Here is a 23,135-nt window from a genome sequence, read left to right on the forward strand (position 1 = left end):
CACGAGGGAGACCTAGACGGAGAACCTGGTTCCTGGCTTTGTTCCAGCCTAGCTAGCCCAGGCTGTTGCAGCCATCTGGGGAGTGAGCCAGTACACGGAAGATCTCTGTCTCTCATTTGTAACTCTGTCTTTCAAATAAATAAATCTTATTTGAAAAATGTTTTGTTCCTGTCTCTCTTCATTGCATGAATTGGGTTTGGGGAAGGGGTAGGGTGGGACAGGGTCATCCTCAGAAAGTTCCCGAGGACAATGATATGTGGGGAGGAAATCAGCAGAGTGCAGCCAGGAGGCAGTGTTTATAAAGTTTTTATTTTCCATTTTCTGAAAAATAGCATTTGATCTGTATGCATGTGTGGGGTGTACCTGTTACCTTAGGCAGCGCAATAGGCAGATAACAACGACAGAGGCAGGGGTCCCCACCGGGGATTGGAGCAAGCTGGGCAGGCAGAGGGGACTGAGGGGCAGGGCAGCCCACATTACGCTCACTTGTGCCCACAGACGCACACACGCAGTTTCTAACACTTTTTTTTTTTTTTCCGCAAAGACATCTAAAGTTACTGAGACAACTTCGGCACTGAACTCTACGGACCAAGCACGTAAACACGACTCGTTATTCTAAGCTCGGTTATTGCACATGACACGGGCGGGCGGATGTGGACAGCGCGAAGTAGGTGGCTCTGCACGGGGCTCCTCCCTTGGGACAAGTGTGTCCTCCCCGTCGTGGGCCATGGGCCTCTCTCGAGGCGCAGGCTTCCCCAGTGGACCACACACTCTCAGAACTGGATGTTCCCACCAGAGGTGCGTCCCAGTAGGGAAGGGGCGGGGGAGGACTTGCTCTCAGCCTGGCTCCTTCCCCGGCCACCCTCGGGGGCCCTCTGCGTGGTCTTTCAAGGCACATTTGCTTTCTGCAGTCCCAGGCGACTCCATCCTAGACACCCAAGTCCTGTCCTCGGCTTCCCTCACGGCCCTGCCTGCACTACCAGGCCAAGACCCAGCCAGTTGCCCTAGCCGCTGTTCTTTCCAAGTGAGTCCTAACCCACTGCCTTCCTCAGCCCAGGGAGTGGGGACAGAAGGGAACATCCAGGGAGAGGGCTGGGAGCTACCCAGCAAGGGTAAGGGCATGAAGCCTGGGGGCTGAGGGAGGCCCAAACTGCAATCTTGCTGCTGCAGCTGGCAGCCCCATGGTGTCTGCCCTCTGATGGTGGTGGGGCCATAATTTCAGAAGCAGGATGAGGCTGGACCCTTGCAATCCTATCCGTGGACTAGTTTACGGCTTTTGCTTTCTTCCTAAAACATATGTACAAGGTCAGATAAATGTGCACAACCAGAAGACCCAGTCGGAGCTCAGTCCCCAGGGGTAAGGGCGCCCCTTGCTCTACTGCAGCCCTCCCCATCCCAGGGACCTTGGCATCTTTCCCAGCTGTACCCTTCCACTCCCTTGCCTCCTCCCAGGACAGATCATCAGAAGTGGGGTTGGGGTAGAGGAAGAGACAGGATAAGATCCTAGTACGCGCAGCAAGCTCCAAAGAGCGCTACTTGGAGGCAGCTGGTGGGGAGGTGGGGCTGGCTGTAACAGAGGGAGGAAGGAAAGAGGGAGCTGGGGGAGCCGGAGTAGTGTGGCCCCCAAGTCAGGACTGTGCTGCGGGCTGAGAAGCACTAAGCACGGCACGTGGAGGCTGAGGCTGCCAGGGCCAGGACAGGGGCCAGGACAGGGCGAGGCTCTTCCAGGATGTCCATTGGAAGCTTCTGGGCCAGGGAACTGCTACCCACCCCCAGGACCCATCATAGACCCCAGGCCCAGCATTCACCCACACAGGGGCCCAGGCCACACACACACACATGCACACACATACACATGCATACGCACACACATGCTGCACACACTGATGGGAGGCAGAGACCAGAGTCTGGGGAAGGGATCCTTGAATTTGGGTGTTAAAGAGTCTGCTTCTCTCGGGAGGGCAGAATCAGGAAAAGCATGACCACAAAGCAAGCCAGGGGCATCTAGAAGCAGGATGTGACTTCTCCTGCCTGGCCTCAGGGCCTGGCCTCCAGGCATGTTCCCCATCCTCTACCCACACATACCCTCCAAATGCTCTGTTCCTCACTCCCGCCTGCCCCAGGTCTCCAGCAGAGTATCAGACCACAGCCATTCAAGACATACAGAAGGGGCCTGAGCTGGGCTCTCCCATGGCTGGGCTCTGAGGCTGCCCCACCACCATTTTTAAAACTCCCTGCCTTGGAGCTGTACACGCTGCACAGGCACTGGTCCTCACTTGCATCAGCCCCATCACGGCAAAAAGGCCTGCCCTGCTCCTGCCTGGAAGCCCTGGCCCTCACACATGGAGTGGGAGAGCCTGCCCTGTGCTTGAGGATTCAGGAATTCTCGAGGCTTGCTGGCCAGTATCCCTCATCTCAACTGAGGTTGGTGGGAGGCTCACCCCAAAGCAGCCCGATGCTGTGGGAAGGTTCCCTGCCAGCCCTGCCTTCTGCAGAGGGGACAGGCATACAGTGGCTAGAGTGGAAGGGAAGGGTCGGCAGGGCTGGGAAGAGCCAGGGTGTAAACCCACAGGTGTCAGGGCAGGACTGGGAGGCAACAGGGGACAGTCGGGTCACCAGTGTTGACTGGGCAGGGAGTGTAGGTGTGTGAATGTGGGACAGATGGAAAACAGTGAGCTACAAGGGACCGAAGGGGCTTCAGGGTGACTCATCCTGCCAGGAGCAGTGTAGATCAGGGACATGGTTGTCAGCGCATGCCACACACGTGCACGCACGCACACGCACACACACATTCACGCTCCAGCTGTACATGCCCACACACGTGCCATGCACCTGCACTTCCAGCCCTCCCTGTTGGAGACAGGGTCCTGCCGACTATTTCCGGATCCATTCACAAAGCTGCCTGCTTCCATCCAGGCCTCTGCTGGCCCCTGCTTTTCCAGCCACGGGCACCCCTGCCACGGTGCCCGAGGGCATCTACCAGATGTAGCCTCCATCATCCGCCTCGCCAGCCTCGCCCTCCTCCTCCTCGGTCTCCTCGCCGGCTTCCTCCGTCTCCTTCTCCTCCTCATCTTCCCAGCCAACACCGCTCCCAAAGTCCCCTGAGAAACCCACGAGGTCATCTGCACAGGGAACAAGCCATCGGTGAGCAAGGGTCCCTAGGAGCCACCTCTCACCCCCAGGGGCATGCCCAACCTGGAGTCCAGCCCTTACCACAGTCAGGGCTCCCATGTGTGCGGGTGCCAGTCAGCTCCAGGCCCAGCTGGTCCACACACCAGCAGTCACCGCTGCTCTGGTCACACTGCATTTTCCGGTAGTAGCCATCCTCATCGCAGCTTGGGATGAAGATGCCTGGTGAGGGACAAGCCAAGCAGAGTGAGGCTTGGGGCTGTTCAGAGAGGCAGCCCTGGATCCCTGAGAAAGAGCAGGGGCCCAGGCAGCCCTGGCACCAATTCCGCTACCAGCCCAGATGCCCAGGCCCCTGTGATGTTCCCGCTCATGGCCCAAGGGCTCAGGCACAGTCAGCCTACTCTTGCCAAGCCTGATGTTTTCCATTGCACTGGGCAAGCCCCGTCTTCTCCCCTCAGCCCCTCCGCTGTACCTGTCAGTGCCTATGGAACTTGGCACTGATTCTTGGGTTCCTGGGCTGCTGCTCCTAAGCATCTGGTGCCAGGTGCCAGGAGGGTGGAGCCCTGCAGTGCTGCTTCCAGGCACAGCTGGCACATGTGGCCACAGGCAACATGGCACAGTAGTGCTTGCCAGGTGACACTGTAATATGTCCAACTCTTCTGTCTGTTGCGACACTAAGCTGCTCCCAAGGGCACTCTAAGGCTCGTGGGACCTGCCTCCCAGCCTTTGTCCCCACAGTCATCCCACTCAAACCACACAGCACCTTTTCCTCTGTGCCCCAGGAACCTCAGGCTTTGTCGTGCCCTTGATGTCACCCCTGGCTGGTTCCTTCTCATCCCTCAGGTCTCCCCTCAAAGGCCACTGCTCAGAGAGACCTCCTGACCCTTGGATCAGCTCACGTCCCCTGGTATCCGCCCTCAGCAAGATGTGTGGAGCCAGCAACAGCAGCTTCATCTTTCTGGTGCATCCATGTTTGTGTGTGTGCATCTGTGGGTGCATGTATGCATGGGTGTGTACATGTGTATATGGATACACATGTGTATGGATGAGTGTGTGTGTGTATGTGGATGATGCATGTAAGTGTGTGCACATGTGGTACATGTCCTCAACCAGCTGGTGCTGCGGCTTTACAAAGAGGCCAGAGCCCAGGTTTGTCCTGCCCATTGGGTCTGGCTTGGTTGGGGCAATGGCTGCTGTCTCTGCAGAACCCTAGAGTGTGTTGAGTGTATGAGGGCACACCTGTCACAGAGGGCCCTCACTGGATGGAAGGTTCTAAGGTCCTCCCATACCCCAGCTCCAACCCTGGCACAGAGTGGGTGGAATCAGTGCTCAGGACACATTTATTGAGTGACTGATGGGAAGGGTCTGCCCCATGATGAGGACACACATGAGATAGGGTCTCCTCTCCTGTACTCCTGGCCACCTGCGCCAAACGCCACCCCCTGCACGCCCAGCCCGGCCCTTCACCTGGCTTCCTCTTGGCAGCCTCCTGAATCTGGATGCGCTCCAGCTCAGCCAGGCAGGGGGGCTCTGCAGGAGAGAGGGAGCTGTGACAGGGTGGGCCGAATGCTCCTGGGACACACAGCAGGGGCCCCACGAGATCAAAGTATTTGTCTCCAAGCGGGGATAGGCCCTCCCTCCCAGTGGCATGAGATGCAGTCCCCCTGGGGAAACCTGGGGCACCCTGGAGGTGGTAAACAGGATTCAAGCAAGGAGGTGAGATGAACACACACACTCCTGAGGAAGAGACCCCAGGACAAACATGCAGTTAGGGTGAGACAGAGATCCCTAGGCCTGAAGCAGCTGGCAGCAACCTTTAACATGTCTGTGACCTTAGCCCTCTGAGCTGGAAGCCTGCCTGCACATTCCACAGGGAGGGTTCCCAGCTTCCCACCCAGGAAGGCAGAGTGGGTGCAGGGAACCCCAAGAGACTGGAACAAGGCAGAGAGCAGGAGGGTCAGGCAATCACACCAGAAGGGAGGTGTTTGAACTACCCATTCTCTGTACTTAGATTTCTCAGTTTATCCTCACAATGATCTGGAGGAAGAAACAGAACTGAGAAAGCTTGACTCACTTGCCGGGGTCCTAAAGTAGGCTATGGTGGAGTCCTTGTAGCTGCAGCCTAGGCCCCTGGCAGTGGATGCCAAGCCACCTCATTCAGCTGCAGGAGGCAGCCAAAGAGCAGGGTATAACATGGGAGCCTCCGCTTCCCCGCTGATAACTTCACCACGTGGCCTAGGTGGTCCCTAAGCACATACCCAGCTCTGGCTGTGGTGTAGACATCAAACAAATGTGTCACAGCACCAAGACTTACCCTGGGCCAAAGCAGGTAGACATGCTCAGTCCTGCCCAGGCCCTCCCCAAGGGGCCCCAGGAATCCCCCATGTGGTCATGTCCACACTGCATCTCAGAGAAGGCCTCTGAGTATGCATATACCTTGGGGCTCACAACATCAGGCGGCACCTTGCAGCTAGCCTGGGGAAGGGGTGCAGCAGAAAGCAAGGTCGGGGGCTGGAAGTCTAGGTTCCCCACGCAGAGGTCATACTCACTCTCCCTCCAGAAGCAGAAACACCATTCAGCGGTGGAGACCCGGCCATCCTTATACGTGTCGCAGGAGTTGAAGAAGGGGCGGATGCAGATCTCGTACTTGTCCAGGTTGATGGCAGCCAGCTCTGTCTGGTCCAGGAAGAGGTCAGTGCTTGTGTCCAGCTTGGAGAACATCCAGCCAATAGAGTCCTTGCAGCTGGCCCCCAGGCTCTTGTCCAGTCCTAGAAGACCAAGGTGGGGCACGCTCCATCCGTCTGTCTCCCTTCCTCTCCACCCTTCCCCATCTGCGCCAGCCCTTGCCCCTCTAAGACATGGTCTTGGTTGGAAAGCGAGAATCCTGCCTCCCTCCCCTGGCTTCTTACTCCAGCTCTGGGTCCCTCTGCCCATGTGATGAGTGCTGCCCATCAGTAGCTGCATCTATGTTCAGGTTCATTCTGGCCCCTCCTTCTTCTGGGGTTAGGGTTCTTTTGGGGTCTCAGACTGCAGGGCCCAGAGTATGACAGGAGGGAGCAGGGCCAGCCGGCATTATGTGTGCATGCATCGTCCCCTTGGGCTCCCCCTACCGGCCACAGGGCTTGTTGCGCTGCTGGCTGAGCCATTCTGCTTGGAGTTCTCATGAAGGAGCTGGAACCAGTCCCGCAGCCGGTCCCCTAGGTCAGCCAGGTCCTGTCCCGTGCAGGTCTCTGCATGTGGTGGGAAAGAGAGAAGAAAGAAAAGGGAAGAGGTGGGATGTGGGGTGGCAGCGAGCTTGCCCTCTATGTCTATGGATCCTGCCCCACCAGCCAGGAGGCTGGGTAGCAGTCACAGGTGTGAGAGGAGAAGGGAAACTAGAATTCAGGACTTCCTAGCCAACTCTTCCTCCATTCCTGCTACCCTCCTTTGCATTAATCCCCTCTTCCTCTGCCAGACCTCCCACACACCCAGGGAAGAGACATAAACCCCGAGCCCACAAGTCCCAGGCTTCTTACCTGGCTTGCTGTTGGTGGTGGAGGTGGTGGCTTGCTCTGTGGGGCAGGGACAGGGACCTTCGCATCTCATTGTCAGCTGCTTGCTGCTCAGGCATGCCTGCTGCTCCAGCTTACACTGTATGAGACAGGTGTGGCTGGAGGCCGGGGACTGCGGGCAGCCTCCAGCCTACCATGGCAGCCACATCTGCCTCACCCATGGACAGCCTGGCAGGATCCCTTGTCCTTGGACCAATGGAAGGAAAGGCCAGCATGCCCAGGGAGAGGGTGACAAGGAGCAATTTGGCTCTCAAAGGCTCCTGCTACTACTAAGCCACCTCCCCAAATACTTGCCTCTCCCTCCAATGGCAGTTCCCTGTGAAGGGGGGTTCCCTTGGACCTGGGACACCCAGGGGTGCTGCCAGGGTGCTGCTGTTTTTGTGTGAAAAGGGCCTTTTCTTTGCCCTGACATCCGGGTGACACTGCACCAAGTCCTTCCTTTGCTTATTCTGGCTTGTGGTCACCTGCCCATGCCCTTTCCAACCACCTCCCAACCATATCTGCTTGAATCTCAGGTGGCATGGGTCACCTTGACTGCTGCAGCCTTCACATGGCACCAGGGGCTCCTAGGGAGGTACCTACAGCCCCTGCAGCTTCAGGCATTACTACCCCACCTGGAGCCTGAGCTACTCACCACAGAGCTGTAGGTATGGCCATCAGAGCCACAGACCGAAGCAAGCTGGGCCATGTGGCAGGGCTTACAGATGGAGTCTTTGTTCCCATGTTTCAGAGTGGGCTGTTTGATCCTACAGGACAGTGGTGGTGAGGGCGGTGAGAACAAGAGAGATGGGCAAGGGAAGGTTCAGGAGACCTGCAGGTCAACTGCCTCCCTGCCCTGTTCTGCCCACTTACACTCCCACATCACCCCTGGCTAGCCCCTCCTCCAGCTCCTGAGGGTGGAACCATCCGGGGCAGGGCACAGACTCCCAGTTTCCCCCTTTCCAGTGGGGCCTCCAAGATGGACCACCCAGACTGACTGCAACAGTGACAGGGGAATCACATTGAAGTGACCAGATCAAGCAGAGGCTGTAGAGGGCTAGCCCGCAGGCTTCAGCTGGCCCGCAGACTCAATCTGCCAGGCTGCTGAGGTTGTTCTTTTTCCAGAAAGAATGGTCTTTCTTAGAAAAATGGAATTTGTGATGGTCCTGGACTGCCCTGTGTTCTCATGTGTCTGCAAAGAGTCGGGCTTGACTCCTACAGACACCTAAGGGTGCAGCCGGAATCTCATCTTCTATGGTTCAGGGGACACAGGACTTTTTCCCTGGCAGGAGGAACCTTGTAGCCAGGTCTTGTCTTTGGGCTGGAATTCAGGCCTTCAAGTGTCCCCTCAGAGACCACCACCATGGATTTGGCTTGCCAGCTGCCTGTCCTAACCACAAGGAACCCCAGAGCAGGGATACTACCTGTTTGTCTTAGAGACAGGGACTCCAGGGTCCAGGAGAGAGCTGCGCCTTTCCCTGGGTTCCCCCACCAAGTCTGGTCTCATTGCCATATAGTGTGACTTCTGACTTGCTCTGAGGATACCCGGTGGCCACGTTAGGATGCTCAGCGTCCCCAGGAAGAGATTTCACAGGCCTCAGAGCTGAGGATTCTCACCCACAGACACAAGCCTGGAAGGGGTCCTCCAGCCCCAGCCAGCATCTCGATGGTGACCCCATGACAGCTCCTAGCACAACCACTTGGGCTACCTGCACCTCAGAAATCACAGAATACATATGTATTGTATGAAGCCACAGTTTTAGGGTGATCTACATGGCAACAACAACTCATAAAACCTGAGGGGTCAGCTGAGCCCTCACTCTTTGTGCAAGTCCCCCATCCCACCCCATCCCAGAATCCTCCACCTGAGCCTTTTACCTGTGTTCCAGCTTCTTGCGGCTGATGCACATGGCCCGCTGGTAGCCCTGCGCGATGCACACCTTGTGGCGGCTGCACTTCACCTTCTGGCAGGGATCCTTGGTGGTATCCAGGGCTGCAGGGACACAGGGTCAGAGCACCCATGGGACCCCCGGGGACACCCAGGAATTCTCCCAGCCCTGCCTCCATGAGCTGGGAGGCCCCTCCCTGCAGCAGCCCCTGACAGAGCTCAGAAGTCCCTGTGGTGGCCTGAAGCCAGGACTTGCCTTCTGTGGTGTCAGTCACCTTTCCTACCTGAGAGGGGCGGCTTACCTTCATCTCCTTGCTGATTGTCCTCCCAGCTCTTGATGTAGTCATCCTAGAGTAGGACAAAGACGGCAGGAAGGGGAACGTCACATGCTAGGACCCAGAGCAATTACAGTGCCAAGGAGAGGGAAGACCTGGACCACTGCTCCCAGCCTGGCTCCCAGTCTGCCCAGCATGGCCCCTGGACACCTGGACCCTACCAGCTACCTTGCCCACACTCCCGTCCCCTGAAATCCATGTGCAGATCCCTTTCTGGCCTTTCTAGGAAGTTTTTGTTCTCCCCATGCCACCCTGGGAAAGAAAGGGAGAGAGTGTGGGGGATCAGGAGGAAAACCGGGGTTGCTCTGAGATACCCTGTGCTAGGGGGCAGTACTCACCTCCACCTCCTGCAGATCGGTAAATGGCAGCCAAGGCAGATGGAGCAGGGGAGAAAGGAAGAAAGGTGGGGATTTCAGCATGAGCTGTGTGGAACTTGGGCTGCCCCTTCCTCTGATCCCTGGGGACTCCAGGGGCCCAGTGCTTCTGTCCTCACCTTCGAGGGGCAACGGAGGATTCTGAGAGGGCCATTGCACCCTCTCTTCTGGTCTAGTCCACAACCTCCCAGGTGCTACTGACAGAAGCTCCACCAGGCCAGCAGGAAGGTGCCTTGCATGGGGCTCTGGGCATGAGAAGCCCCCCACAGCTGCCTCCTTCTCCTGAGTCCCCACCCTATCCCAGGATCAGAGATATGAAGGAGTTGATGACAGCACCACTTAGCTGTCCCTAGCAGCTAAGTGAGAACCTTGGTAGCCAGGGATACAAGGAGACACCTCCCACAGCACTTTGGAGGCCCAGGGCTCTGAGCCTTCCCTGGAAGCCAGCAAGAACCAAAACAGGCAGGGACCAGATGGGGCCCCAAGCTGGGCAGCTGAAGGCACCATATAAGGGTGTGTAGCTGAGCATGTGCTTATGTGCACTGGTGCAGGCACAGGTGCATGCAGCCAAGCATGTTCATGCATGTACTGTATAACACATGTGGGAACGTGTGCATATGTATGTGCCCTCGGTCATATGCATGTGCACACACGTGCATGGAAACACTAGGAAGAGGGGACCTTCAAGGAAGCTCAGCCAGTGCCAGATGGTTTCTGTCCAGAATCGAAGTGAAAAGCCCACGTCTGTGAGCAGCCTCCATTTTCACACTCTGGGGGCGGGGATCTCCCTCAGGCAGGGCCTTCCTGCCTCTCTCCAGCATGAGCTGGGCTGGGAAGGAGAGGGTAGACAGGGAACAGCAGAGCATGACCCATGATGGCCTGGCTGGCACTGGCTCTGTCTTGCTTTGAGAAATGTCTCCTAGTCTTTCTCCTTCTGCCTTCTGCATTTGGCCTCTTCCTCCCACACCTGTTCTGCCCATATCTGGCCAACATACACCTGCATGCAGAAGCAGACAGGCAGGGCTTCTGCCAATTTCATGGGGCTCATACTGAGCTCTCTGTACTTCCTGGAAAAGATTCTGCCAAGGTCAGAGGCCTAGTGTCCCTGCTTTGCTGGAGCCAAGAAGCCAGTTCCAACCCTGCCTTTCTCCTGTGCTCCAGGGGAGAATGGGTCTCGGCCAGGAGCATCCCTATCCCACCCCGATTGGGAAGCAGATGCTGAAGTGGCCAAGGGGCTGAGTCCAGGCTGACAAGGACTGGAACGAAAGTAGAGACTGGCCTCCATTAGATGGCAGTCTCTTTCCATCTGCTGCCACCATTCCCTGAGACAGGGACAAGGGAAATGGCTGGGAGGTGAAGGAGTCACCTGCTCTCAGCCATCAATATCCTGGACCCCAGATCCCACCCGCTCCAGGATCCTCCGGCCCCTGGGGCTCATCCAAAGCCTTGGTGCCTACTCACTCCCAAGCATGCTCAGCGTGCCAGCAGAGTCTTTGGAATTCAGGACACAGCCGTGGGTTTTCGAGGGGCAAGGATAAGCATTTCCTATGGGAAATTCAGGGGTTATGGTGGCTGAGAGTTGGAAGAAAAGGGTTTTCTCACTGGCAGCTCCACCTGTACCCCCAGCTCCCAGCCAAGGTGAGGCTGCTCTCTCAGGTTCAGCCTGCAGGGATGGGGTCCCGTCTACACACAGGTGTTGGCCTGGGTACTAGCAAGGTGGGGCCACACCAGGGCAGGCAGGGGTAGTCAGTGGCAAGTGGGTACCCAGGCAGAACCCTGGAAGCAGTGTGGAAGTAGCGTGGAAGCAGCCAGCCAGAGGAGAGGAGAAAAGAGGTCCACAGTCCCATAGACTCCCCTATGTCCCCTGCTCAACACATCATGGGCCAGCATGCAATATGGGTCTCAGCAGTGATGGCTCAAGCACTTGGGTCCATGTCACCCACAAGAGAAACCTACATTGAGTCCTAGATTTGGCCTGGCCCAACCCTGGCCTATTGGGGGTAGGTGGAGGGGAGGTGACCTGAGAAAGATGCCAGCTCAGAAACCCAACTCAGCTGTCATCTTTACCAACCCCACCACACCTAGCTGTAACTGGATGGCCTGGGGTTGGACAGGTATCTTTTATTACTCAACTTCACTCTGTCCTATTTACACACCAATCATATGAGCTCTGCATGCACAGGCTCTATTCCTAACATCATTGTTACCTATAGCACTATACCAAGCACCTGACCGTCCTGACCTGTCTTCTTTTCCCAGAATCCTAAAAGAATGTTCCTACTGCCATCCCCATTTCTCAGGGGGATAAAACTGAGCTCAGAGAGGTTCAGTGACTTGTTCCACACTGCATAGCAATTGCACAGTGGAGAAATGGTATCCACATCTGTGATCCCAGAAACTATGCCCCCTAACCAGGACTTCTCATCTAGAAAGTACCCGGCAAGATATGGAACTGGAAGGCCTGACCCTGGCTTCTAGCTGCCTGTTTCTAGCACACAGGTTCTGCTTCAATCCCAGCAGCAAGCCCTGCAGTCAAGGGAGGGGCTGACAGTGGAGGCAGAAGACACCTGGGCGCCCCCCACCCCCACCTTCTCACACCCCTGGTTTGCCCCTGGTTTAGCTGGTTTGGCGCTAACCCATCTCCAGCTTTGATGTCTGCGGCTGAGCTCGGTTGTCATGGAGACAGGGCCCGCTGCGACAAGCTCAGGAGAGATGGTGGAGTGTGTGCAGGGCTTAGGGGGGTGCGTGCTGGGTGTTTCCAAGCCTGTTTACTTCCTGTCATGTTAATTAGCATGCAGATCACCCGCTCACTTCACAGCTGGCATTAACCCTACTCTCCCCCTGCCTCCCTGCCCCTGGTGGAGTAGCAGCATGGCACAGAGCAGGGACCCGTGGGGTCCTGATTGTGAAGGTGAAGACCCTGGGCAGTCCTCCACCTGCCTCTTGGCAGCAGAGTAATGGAAAAGGCTGACAGCAGTCCCTGGGGCCACTTGGGATCAGGGTACAGGGCTCCCAGCTCACCTGGCCACCTCCTGCCAGCAAGCATCTCTTGTTCTGAGTGGAATCCCATTTCCTTGTATAAAGAATGGGGGTGAATCCCCCTCCCCTCAACCCACCCAGTGTTCCTCTGAACCAAGCGTGCTGACAACTAACAGAACCCTCTAACCCTTGGAGTTCGGTACTTCCAAAACACACAAACAATGCCTTGGCAGTCCGGGCTGCGGCCCAGCATGCAGTGAGCCTCCTGGCCAGAGGGGGCCTCAGATCCAGGTGGTCGACCCTGCTGCAGAGGACCAGTGCCACCAGGGACGGAGGCAGCAGAACTGGAAGCTCATTACAAGACTTGCAGTCAGCCCTGCTGCATTGGCAAGTGTGCATTTCCTACAATGCAGATCAATAACCGCTGGGTGCAGGAAGCAGCCAGGCCTCGCTGCGCCTCTCTGAGCAGCATCGTCCCCTTCCTACTCAGGGCAGGGAAACTGTGAGGGGTCCATCCCGGGAGCGTGGGGAACTGGCAGGTGGGGCCCACAAAAGGACACAGAACGGAACAAGGAGGGGTGAAGCATGGCTATCTGGGGTTCCTTCTCAACAGGCATGACACCCCAGCAACACGTGTAGGCATAATGTGGCTGGGCATTTTGCAGAGGGGGCAGCCACTGGAGGATCCCTACCCATCTCTCAGAGGAGGCAGCTAGTCAGTCAAGCCACCCCTGCCTCCCACCTCACTCCCCTCTGAGGAATTTCCCTGAAGGGCAGAAATGTGCTTATCTTCCCTCCCTGTCCCTCCCTGTGTGCCAGCCTCTCGGGCCAGCTCAGGTATGCCCACTTACACCAGGACATGACCATCCCTCCACACTAGCCTCCTTTCACTGCTAACCCAGGCGTCACCGTACTGCTTCAGGGAGCTGTCTGAAAGAGCAGAGAAAAGGAACCCAGGTGCCAGGGGTGTCTGGGGCTCTGTTCTGAACTGCCTTGGGACTTTGGTTTCCCTTCTGGAACAACGGGATGGGGGGTAAGATGTGGGTCTCTAAGGAAGACCTGGGAGTCCGCAGCTCTAAAAACATGGGCCTGGGTGGTGCAGGAACAGTAGGTGATGGGGAGAGGGCATCCCAAGTGCCTGCCCTTGGCCTGGCCTGTTGATATTTATTTGAGTGACACACACACACACACACACACACACACTGCACTGTCTGAATGCCCAGAACAGCCAGAGTCAGGCCACAACTGAAGCAGGGAATCGGGAACTGAACCTGGGTCTCTCACCTGGGAGCAGGGATCCAATCACTAGGTCCCTTACTTGCTGCCTCCCAGGCCCTACACTGGTAGAAAGTTGGAATCCAGAACCGCAGCCAGCAATCGAACCCGGGCATTATGATTTGGGATGTGGGTGTTGAGTTACTTGTCCATCCACCCAGCCCCACAACCCCAGGGCCTGTTTCTTGTGGAGACTAAGCACTCAGGGATGAGGCTCTTCCCAGCCTGGAAGAGGAGCCTGAGTCACCTCTAACCCTACACATTCTCTGCAGGTGGGAATAGTGAGGGGAGAGGTGGGGAGACATCCTGCCAACACACCTTGGGGAGGCTGCCGCCTACCATGGGGAGCACTTACCTGCCCACAGGTCTGCTGGGTGGCCCACCCACCTGCCTGCCTGCCTGTCTGCTTAAGGGACTCAGAGCTTCCCACCCCTCAAGACAGGGAGGCTGGCTGCAGCCAGGCACAGGCTGGCAGGCTGGGTAACTGTTTTCCTTCATTTCATCACCTCCCCCCCCCTTGTTACTGAAGTTAGGGTACCAGCGTTCTATCTCAACCAGGGTCCAGAAAGAGGAGGTTTCTCAAAGTCAGTTCAGCTCCAGCCCCACTACCCTTTGCCCTCAGCAGCCTGAAATGAAAAGAGGAAAGGGAAGAGGTGGGCTTCTTTCTGGTTGTCACAGCTCATGGCATGTGTGTATATCCTGGGCACCTACTGTGTGCACCAGCATAGTGATGGGCTGGCAAAGTGCACAGGCAGTCTCTTCCCAGACTCTGTCCTCCTGGGATTGCAAAGGGAGGAAGGTGAGCACTGCATGCTACAAATGGCAACAGGAGGCCCCTTGAGATCCCAGTGTGACGCCAGGAGGCGGCACCCAACAGCTGCCAAGTGTACTGCTGGCTGGTCCATGCTGCCTGAGCCTCTAAGAAGGAGCTACAGCTGCTGGCAAATACCAACCCAGCTTCAGGGCATCAGGGGCTAGCACACCTGAAGAACCAGCAAGACTAGCAACAGAGGTCTCAATGCTGCAGCCAGGTCTAGGTATGGGCATGCCTTTCCCTTATCAGAGCCCTAAGGAACCCATGTGGTACCTGTGAGGGGTCATGCAGTAACAGCACAGCTGACTGCATGGTGTGGGCCCTAGGTTCACACATTGCAACCGTATGTTAGGGGGCACGCGTTTGACAGGTGAACGCTTAGAAGAGGTCAGGAGAGCAGAGCCTCCACATCTGTGCCACTAGGAGATATAGGGAGAAGCTGCCGAAGCTGCCTGACTGGGGAGATCCCAGCCTGCTGAATGGGGAATAAGATTTCCACGGATCAGGTCTCCCTGACAATAGGACCCTGCTCCAGGAAGGAGCATGAGAGGGGAGCCTCTTGTGGCTACTGTTTGCTGCTGGGGTCCTCAACGTTTGTAAGAAAAGCAAGAAGCAGGCCTGGAGCAGTAGCTTAGTGGCCAAAGTCCTTGCTTGCATGTGCTCCCATATGGGAGCCAATTGTAACCCTGGCTGCTCCGCTTCCCATCCAGCTCCCTGCTTGTGGCCCAGGAAACAGTCAAGGATGGCCCAAAACCTTGGGACCCTGCACCAATGTGGGAGACCCGGAAGAGGCTCTAGGCTCCTGGCTTCAGAACAGCACAGCTCCGATTGTTGCGACCACTTGGGGAGTGAATCAGCAGATGAAAGATCTTCCTCTCTGTAATTCCTCATCTCTGTATGTCTGACTTTCCAATAATAAATAAATAAATCTTTAAAAAAAGAAAAAGAAAGACAAGAAGCTTGGGTTGTCAGCAGGTTAATACCATCCCTGGACTGGCATGTGGGAGGGGCCAGACCCACCATGAATGACTGAACACACAGGGACTTCCTTCTCAGGGAAACTGTGGCACAGTGTCAAATGGTCCTTTCTCTGGCCGGGGGTAGGTAGGGGAAGGTGTAGTAGGGAGAGGGACTACTGCCTGCATGGGCACCCTCAGCCCTTGGACAAGGTGTTCATTCATCCCTGCCATCCAGCATGCATCCGGGGCTCAGAAGGCGGTGTACTGAGATGCAAGCTATCTCCCATGCTGCAGCACCCTGGGGTATGGCTGGGTGCAGGTGAGGAGTAGGCAGCTGAAGCCCTTTCCAGAAGTGCAGCTCCTACCAGGGCGTCTCAGGAGACCAACAGGATGTGAGCCAGGGTAGACTCTGTTCCTTGAGGTTGGCCGTCCTCCCTTCTCACACTCAATGAGTCAGATTTGAACCCCAGTTCTGCCACTGACTAGCAAATGGCCCTTTGAGTAAGTTGCCTGGTTTCTCTGTGCCTCAGTTTCTTTGACCATGAAATGGGTACACTGCAAAGAAACAGGTTGTGGAGCCAGCCAAGAGATGATGCCTGTAAAGGGGATGTGGTGGGGTCTGGCAAATGCTCCCTGTGATCAGCGCTTCCACAGATACAAACCCTGGGCCAAGCACTGTGTCAGACACACAAAATGAAAAGTTAATGCAAGTGAACAGCAAAGCAGAGAAGAGCCAGGAAAGAAAAAAGTGAGCGAGCAGTGGCTTCCTCCCAGCAATGTGCTTCAGAACTGCCCCCTGAAGAATGCTGTGGCATGCCCCTGCCTCCTCTCCTAGTGCCCAGCTCAGCAAGGCCTGTGTGCTTTGCTCCAAGACCTGTGGCAGAGCCACACCCAGCTCTGCAAGGAATGCATTTGAAGTTGGGGGCCACGGAGGAGTAAGGTGTAGTCAGACCTGCAGTCCAGGGATCCAGGCCCTGTCCTGTCTCCCCAGCTCCTTCGTCTGGAGTTGCCCCCTCCTGGGGGCAGCCAGAATGGAGCATGTGCTGAGCTCTGTTGTAGGCACCGGACTCCAAGGCCCCACGCCCACAGGCGGGGGATTACTCGGCTGGTAATCCTAGGGATCAGGGCAAGAACGCAAGCTGTACTCCGTCCTAACCAGCTCTCACCAATTCCATGCGGGTGCAACATCCTGCCCCTTCCTCCTGGGCATCCTCAGACACCTCAAACCTCACCAAACAGTCCCAACAATGTAACGCTACACTTCCTTCACCCTCACTTGCCCACTCCCTCCCACACCCTGAGATCACCGCACCCAGCCTGCTTGTGTCTCTTCCCCAGGGTCAAGAGGGCCTGCGTCATCTTATGATGGATTGGCAACAAGGTTCCGGCTCAACCTGGCAGCTTGTCAGGGGTTCCCAAGAAACTCTTCTCCCTCCTGTGAGGGGCCAAGCAACATATTTGCTAAACAGCTGGCCTGATGGAAGTGTGTGTAAAGGGTGTCACTTGTGGCCCCAGGAGGGAGTGCAATAGGGCCTTAGGGTGAGAGGTGGGGAATCTGGAGGCAGGGGTGGACTGTCCCACCCCTGTCTACAGTGTGTATACTGCACAACTCCAGGGGGCGCCACTCACATACTGCTAGCATTGTGCAATGCAGTGGCTCTGAGTGAGCAGCTGCCTTGCTGCAGGACCTGCCAGCAGATCCTCTAGGGCCAGGCTCTAGTGCCCAGCCCTTTCTGTCCTGCTTCTCTCCCTGACCCTGTCCTCCTGCATCCAGGTCTATCTTCAGTGCAGTGTCAGAGGAAATTGGCCCCAGCAAAGCCCATGCATTCCCTCCCCACCATCAACATCCATCTATCCTAAAGCTTTCCAAGAGTTCAGCTGTGGAGTCGCCCTACAGAATTTCAACTCCGGAGCTTTCATCCCACCAGCATGGGGAGACAGGGGTTTTAGCTGGTACAGGGACAAGGAGACAGCTGGGCAGTCCTGTGCTCGGTCAGGATCAACCTGGCATTGCTTCTTACCCTCCAGAGTCTGCTGCTGGGAGGAGGAGGACAGAGGACTGTTTTTGTTTTTAAGCCTTTGCTGTTTCCTCTGACCTTCATTGGTCCTACTTCAGCAGATCAGAAAGCCAGTGAGTCGGAGGGAGGCCTGGACTAGTGACACATGGCAGCCTGCTGTCTCCCCTTGCTGTTGAGGCCCAGTGGCTGCCCAGGCAGCAGCAGGAGACTGCAGCTAATACCGGGCTAGGCCTGCAGGTGCCTCTGCAAGACCTTGCTGGATGCCAGGGCTAGAGCAGCTCCATGTGACCCCAGGGAAGGAGACCACCAGCCCTCTCTAACCCAGGGCCCTCAGTCTTTGGACCCTACTGCGCTACAATCTGCCAGCCTGACTTTGGGGGAGCAACATGAGGACTTATCTCCGCTCTAACACAGAGAGCTGAGAAATCTCCTCTTCCCTCCTCTTGGCTGACAGCCAGTGGGGGGTGGGGAGGTGGAGAGACAGAGAGAGAGAGAGAGAGAGAGAGAGTGAGAGAGAGAGTGAGAGAGAGAGAGCGTGTTTTAAACGGATCTCCACTTGCAGACACACGCGGTGTCAAGGAAAAAATGAGAGAAGTTGCAAGGTGGATGGGACTGGGGGCTGCTGCAGAGGGGAAGTTGAGAACAGGGGTCGCCCAAGAGGCAGGAGGTCTGAGTTCAGGGCGACTCTGGGACTCTGGCAAAGCCTCGGCCCTCCTGCATGGCGCCCCCACCATGATGTGGGGGCCCAGCCACGCCCTACCCCAGCCCCCCTGGGAGCCAACCAGCACTCTGCCCTCCCTCCACGCTACAGGTGCCCGTAAACAGCGATGCGACGCCGGCTTGCCTGCAGCCGCTTCCCCGCCCCCACCCTGCAAAGTTCGCTCCAAGGTGAAGCCAGGATTCCAGCCGGCATCCACTTCTGGGCAGTCTTCTCAGCTGCCCAAGCCTGTAGGGCCACGACCTCTTCCTCCGATTGGGAGCCTGCTGGGTTATGGGGACGCATCCCTGTGCACGGGGACCCGGACCTGGTTCTGGTGGTCCCCGGAGGGTTTCCCCCACCCTCCTGGGCAGTCTCGCCTTTTGTTATCTCTTCCTCTTAGGGTCACCAGCCCCCTCAACCGAAAGCTTGGGCAAGGCTCCCAGCTCCCAAAGCCCACGGTGGGAACAGGGGGCACCCGCGCCTCTAGGGCTCCTTCCCGCCTGCCCCACCCAGCCCTGCCCCTTCTGCAGTGCCGGGTATGTGCAGCCTGCGGCAGCCACCCGCTGGGAGCAGGTCCGGGAGTGGCTTGCCAAGAGCTGGGAGTCCCAGCCCAGTTGCAGTGGGGACTACATTCACCCTCCCTCTCTTAGTGCCCCATCTTGGAGACAAGCGCGCGCCTCCGGGGCATCTCCTGGGCTAGAGCGGATGTGAGACCCCACAGTGGGGTTTGAGGGTGGTTCTCAGGCCGCCAGGATACACCGGGAGCGGGTGCCTGGCTGCAGGGTGTCTCTGCGGGAGGTCCCCGCGCGAAGCCCCGCTCTAGACCCCCTGGCCCGCGCCACCCTGCGCACTCACGTCTCGGAAGCGGTTCCAGTGCTTGATCTTGCCGCTGTACTGCGAGATGGACGACAGCCATTGCTCGTCCTCCATGAAATTGCCAGGGGTCTCGCCCTCCTTGAGCCCTTTGGTGTCGCCTTCGGCCAGCGCGGCCGCAGCGAGCAGCAGCAGCGGCAGCGCCAGCCGCCCACAGCCTGGGGCACGCATCATGGTCTGGGTCCGACCTGCGGGCGGTCTGGTGTCCTGCGGTGTTTCAATGGCTTCCCTACTCGTTGCCCAGCTGCCAGTGAGGCAGACACTGCCACCCTCTGCTCCTTCTGCGGTCTGACTCCGGCAACGGGCGGGGAGTGGGTCGCGGCTGAAATGTGACCTGGTTAGGAGATGCACTTGTCTGAGAGCGCCCAGCTCTGGGCGCGGAAAGAGGGAGGGAGGGAGGGAGGGAGGGAGGAGGAATCAGAGAGGCTGCGCCAGCAGGGGCTGAGTCTGTAACTGTAGCATCAGCATCACGTTTGACATCATCATACCTGGCTTAGGAAAAAAAAAAGAGGGGGCAGATTTCAAAGCGCTGGATCAGAACGCCAAACGCCAGCCGCAGCGCAGCGCGCACCCAGGCAACGGAATTCTACCGGGCTCCTGTAGTGTCGGTCACACACACCCCACCCTCACCCCTACCCCCGGAGATAAATGAGACGGGAGAAGACAGCAAAATACGGACACCAGCCAGGCCATGGACACTCATTTTCTCCCCACCACCTCCTACCCCGAGGGGCCTGCGTCGCAGCCCTGACAGCTGGCTCCCCTGACGGCTCTGTATTGGAGGGCTTCCCTGAGAAACAAAAGTCGGTGTTGCTCACGCCACTGCATGCTCTTTCCAGGGCAAGCCCTGGGCATGGAGAAAGGCTTAGAGGAGGCAGCCTGCTCCCCTGCAGCTGTTGGGGTACTGTCATCCCCTGTTAGCTCCTGCTAGGGCCACTGCAAAAGGCCAGAGTCTGACCATTTCAGTTGCCTTGAGGCCACCCACCTGGAAAGGGCCCTTCTGCCAGTGTTTGACTTCAGGTGGATATTCAGGAGCTTCCTTCTCCCCTCCCCCACACTGCCCCAACCCCATCCTCACCCCCACCCCACCCCTGATGCGCAGAAGAGGGTGGAGGGGGCAAGGATGCTTTTGTTTGAGGTTGTTTAGTTTTTTGTGACAACAGTGACCCTGTGGAAATGGGTTGGCCTTCCAGCTGGGAAGGCTGCAAGCTGGGCACAGTCCCAGCTTCCCTGCAGAAATGGAGTGTACCTTACAAACCCAAGAGGAAAAAAGACTCCCCCGCAGGACAAAACAGGCAAAATTTGGGACCCAAGCCCTAGATTGTATTTTTATTTAAAAAAAAAAAAAAAAAGACTTGGCGGCTGTGATCTTGAAAGAATCAAAGGCAATGAGAAACAAGATCCTAATCGGTAGGAAAGAAAACAACCCACAGGTTATGAGGCTCACAGTGCCTGCCATGCCTGGGAACTTCCAAAGCCTCAAAGGTTGGGGTGGGGGGAGAAGGGTGGGAAGCAAAAAACAAAACTCCCTTTGCGTGTTTTCTGGTTTCCTCTGCAGTTGCATTCTGTAGCGGTGCAGCAGGGAGGCCCTGGCGGTGGCAGTGGACAGTGGAGGAGCAGAGCTGGGGATACAGACTGGGGGAAATGGAACAACCACTTCCTGGCTGGGTGCTTGGGCAAGGTTAACCTACTTTCTAGTGATTAATACATGAATACCTATCTGCTAAGATTGCTGTGAAACTCACGCAGAATCACAATCTAAGTGCTTGGGCATAGTGGATACTTTAAAAAAAAAAAAGCTAGTTTTTCTTTCTTGATGAGACATCTATCAACGTGAGTGGGTACTGTAGCATCCATGTCCCATCTTGGAGTGCCTAAGAGCACATCCCTCCCTTGGCTTCCCATCGGGTTTTTGACCCAGCACTTGGGTCACAGTCACCCACATGGAACGCCTGGCTAGAGTTTCTCATTCCCGACTTCAACCCTGGATTGGCCCCAATGTTGCAGGCATCTGGATAATGAACCAGCGGACAGAAGAGCTCTGTGCCATTCTGCCTTTCAAAAATCAGTAAGTGGGCCTGGCGCAGTAGCCTAGGAGCTGGAGTCTTTGCCTTGCATGTGCCGGGATCTCATATGTCATATAGGTGCTAGTTTGTGTCCCTGCTTCTGGCCTGGGAAAGCAGTTGAGGACAGCCCAAAGCCTTGGGACCCTGCACCCACGTGGGAGACCCAGAGGAGGCTCCTGGCTTTGGATCGTTGCGATCACTCAGGCAGTGAACCAGTGGATAGAGGATCTCTGTCTCTGTCTCTCCTTATCTCTATAAATATTACTTTCCAATAAAAATAAATCTTAAATCAGTAAGTAAAATTTAAAGGGAAACAAAAGGCCATCCATAAGGCGACAACTGTGCCGCAAGCTGGACTGGCCCTGTGAGCACCAGTGGACTCCAGCAATACTAACCCAGTGTGGAGAGCACATGAACAACAGGCATGACCTGCTAAGCCAACAGGGAGAGGACTTCCAGGGCAGAATCCCAATTTATAGATAGCAGACCTACAAATGCTGAAAATGGACAATTACAGTTTATAAAGACAAAGAAAAGGACTGTCTCTCCTCCTCACTGTATATCTGACTTTTCAAGAAAAATAAATAAATCTTAAAAAAAGATCCCCTTCTCGTATGCAGATTTCACTTCTGTTGGGTATATTCCTAAGAGCGGGATTGCTGGGTCATATGGCAGGTTTATTTGCAATTTTCCAAGCACTCTCCATATGGATTTCCACAATGATTGTACTAGCCTACACTCCCACCAGCAGTGAAGGAGGGTACCTTTTTCCCCACATCCACGCCAGCATGTGTTGTTTTTCGAATTCTGAATGTAGGCCAGTCTCACAGGAGTTAGGTGGTACCTCAAGGTGGTTTTCATTTGTATCTCTCTGATGGCTAGAGAGCCTGAGCATTTTTTCATATGTTTATTAGCTATTTGTATCTGTTCTTTTGAGAAACGTCTGTTCATTTCCTTTGCCCATTTTGCTACAGGGTTTATTTTTTCACTATCCTTGGGTTTCTGGAGCTCTTTGTAGATCCTAGATATTAGATATCTAGATATCCTAGATATTAGTCCCCTGTCACTTGTGTGACTTGTCTTCACTTTTTTGATAATAGACAATCTAACAGCATCAAAAAAGTGGCATTTACAGATACAATGGACTACTACTCAATCATTTAAAAAAAAAAAGATGAACTTTTGTCACTTGTAATAACATGGATAGAACTGGAAGTCTGTTAAGTGAAATAAGTCGAACACAGAAAGACAGGAACTGTAGGACTTGACTCATGTGGAGTCTTTTTTTTTTTTTTTTTTAATAAAAAGGATCTTAAAAAGCTCCTGGCTTCAGATAGGCCTAGCTCTGGCTATTGTGGCCATTTGAGGAGTGAACCAGTCTGCCTTTCCAATGAAAATAAACCTTAAAATAAAAAAAGGGTGGAGATATCTACAGAAGTTAAAGGTGTAACAGTACAGCTGGTATTGTGGCAAGCATGTTAAATTACCACTTATAATAATGACATTCCATATTTCAGATCTGGATGAGTCCCAGCTGCTCCACTTCTGACCCAGCTCCCAACTAACGCACCTGTGAGAGATGATGTCTCGAGTGCCTGGATCCCTGACACCCAGCGAAGTTCCTGGCTCCTGGCCTCAGCCATTTGGGGAGTGAAATAGCAAATGAAGATCTGTCTCGGTCTCATGCACTGTATTATCTCTCTTAAAACAAATAAATGAATAGGATTTTTGAATGTCTTTACCATAAAGAACTGCTAAATGTTTGAATGATACATTTACCCTGACTGAACTTTGTACAATGTATACATGCTTCAAAACATCACATGTAGCCACAAATGTGTCTGTTAAACGATACCTAGACTGCTCTGTTGCTGCAGACATTCACAACAGCCATGTCACTCTCTACTGACACTCAGTATGGTGCATCCCCTGCTGCAGGGTAGGTGAAACTCATGATGGTAGATCATATGCAACATGGTCCTGCATGGAAGGAAGACAGTACAGCAGTTAAACTGCCTACTCTCTGGATCCTTTAGCACCAGCAACAATTACAAACCCCAAGAAAGCCCGTAGCACCAGCAAGAACTGCAAACCCTAAGAAACGTTTGTTTATGTGAATCAGGTAGGGATAGATAGGGATAGGTATTTTTTTCTCATGATACTAAAGAATCTTATAAAATTATCTTAAAGTTTAA

General features: G+C 55.4%; 2 protein-coding genes across 2 annotated transcripts in view; both read right to left on the reverse strand.

The window, feature by feature from the left end:
* Nucleotides 1-826: 826 nt before the first annotated feature.
* SPOCK2 (SPARC (osteonectin), cwcv and kazal like domains proteoglycan 2) lies at nucleotides 827-19,071 on the reverse strand. Its single transcript, XM_058671737.1, has 10 exons — nucleotides 18,857-19,071; nucleotides 8,850-8,895; nucleotides 8,538-8,652; nucleotides 7,315-7,426; nucleotides 6,645-6,759; nucleotides 6,240-6,359; nucleotides 5,679-5,897; nucleotides 4,597-4,659; nucleotides 3,214-3,351; nucleotides 827-3,122 (listed from the first exon to the last, which is right to left on the reverse strand). The coding sequence occupies exons 1-10, from the start codon at nucleotides 19,046-19,048 to the stop codon at nucleotides 2,977-2,979; spliced, it is 1,266 nt and encodes a 421-aa protein (XP_058527720.1). The 5' UTR covers nucleotides 19,049-19,071; the 3' UTR covers nucleotides 827-2,976.
* Nucleotides 19,072-19,073: 2 nt separating this feature from the next.
* The window catches only part of ASCC1 (activating signal cointegrator 1 complex subunit 1), a 98,448-nt gene continuing 94,386 nt past the window's right edge, over nucleotides 19,074-23,135 (reverse strand). The window contains exon 11 of the mRNA XM_058671739.1: nucleotides 19,074-19,208. The gene's annotated coding sequence lies outside the window, so the exon portion shown is untranslated. The remainder of the gene's footprint in view (nucleotides 19,209-23,135) is intronic.

This window comes from Ochotona princeps, chromosome 13 (assembly GCF_030435755.1).
Source record: "Ochotona princeps isolate mOchPri1 chromosome 13, mOchPri1.hap1, whole genome shotgun sequence".
Classification (NCBI taxonomy): Eukaryota; Metazoa; Chordata; class Mammalia; order Lagomorpha; family Ochotonidae; genus Ochotona; species Ochotona princeps.

What these genes read in the sequence shown, in the direction of transcription:
- SPOCK2 (XM_058671737.1), bottom strand. Translation starts at nt 19,048, where the DNA reads ATGATGCGTGCCCCAGGCTGTGGGCGGCTGGCGCTGCCGCTGCTGCTG. An exon ending in ACTGGAACCGCTTCCGAGAC is followed by an intron (nt 8,896 to 18,856) that starts GTGAGTGCGCAG and finishes GTCCTACTCTAG; the next exon opens with GATGACTACATCAAGAGCTG. An exon ending in GCCATACCTACAGCTCTGTG is followed by an intron (nt 6,760 to 7,314) that starts GTGAGTAGCTCA and finishes TGTCTCATACAG; the next exon opens with TGTAAGCTGGAGCAGCAGGC.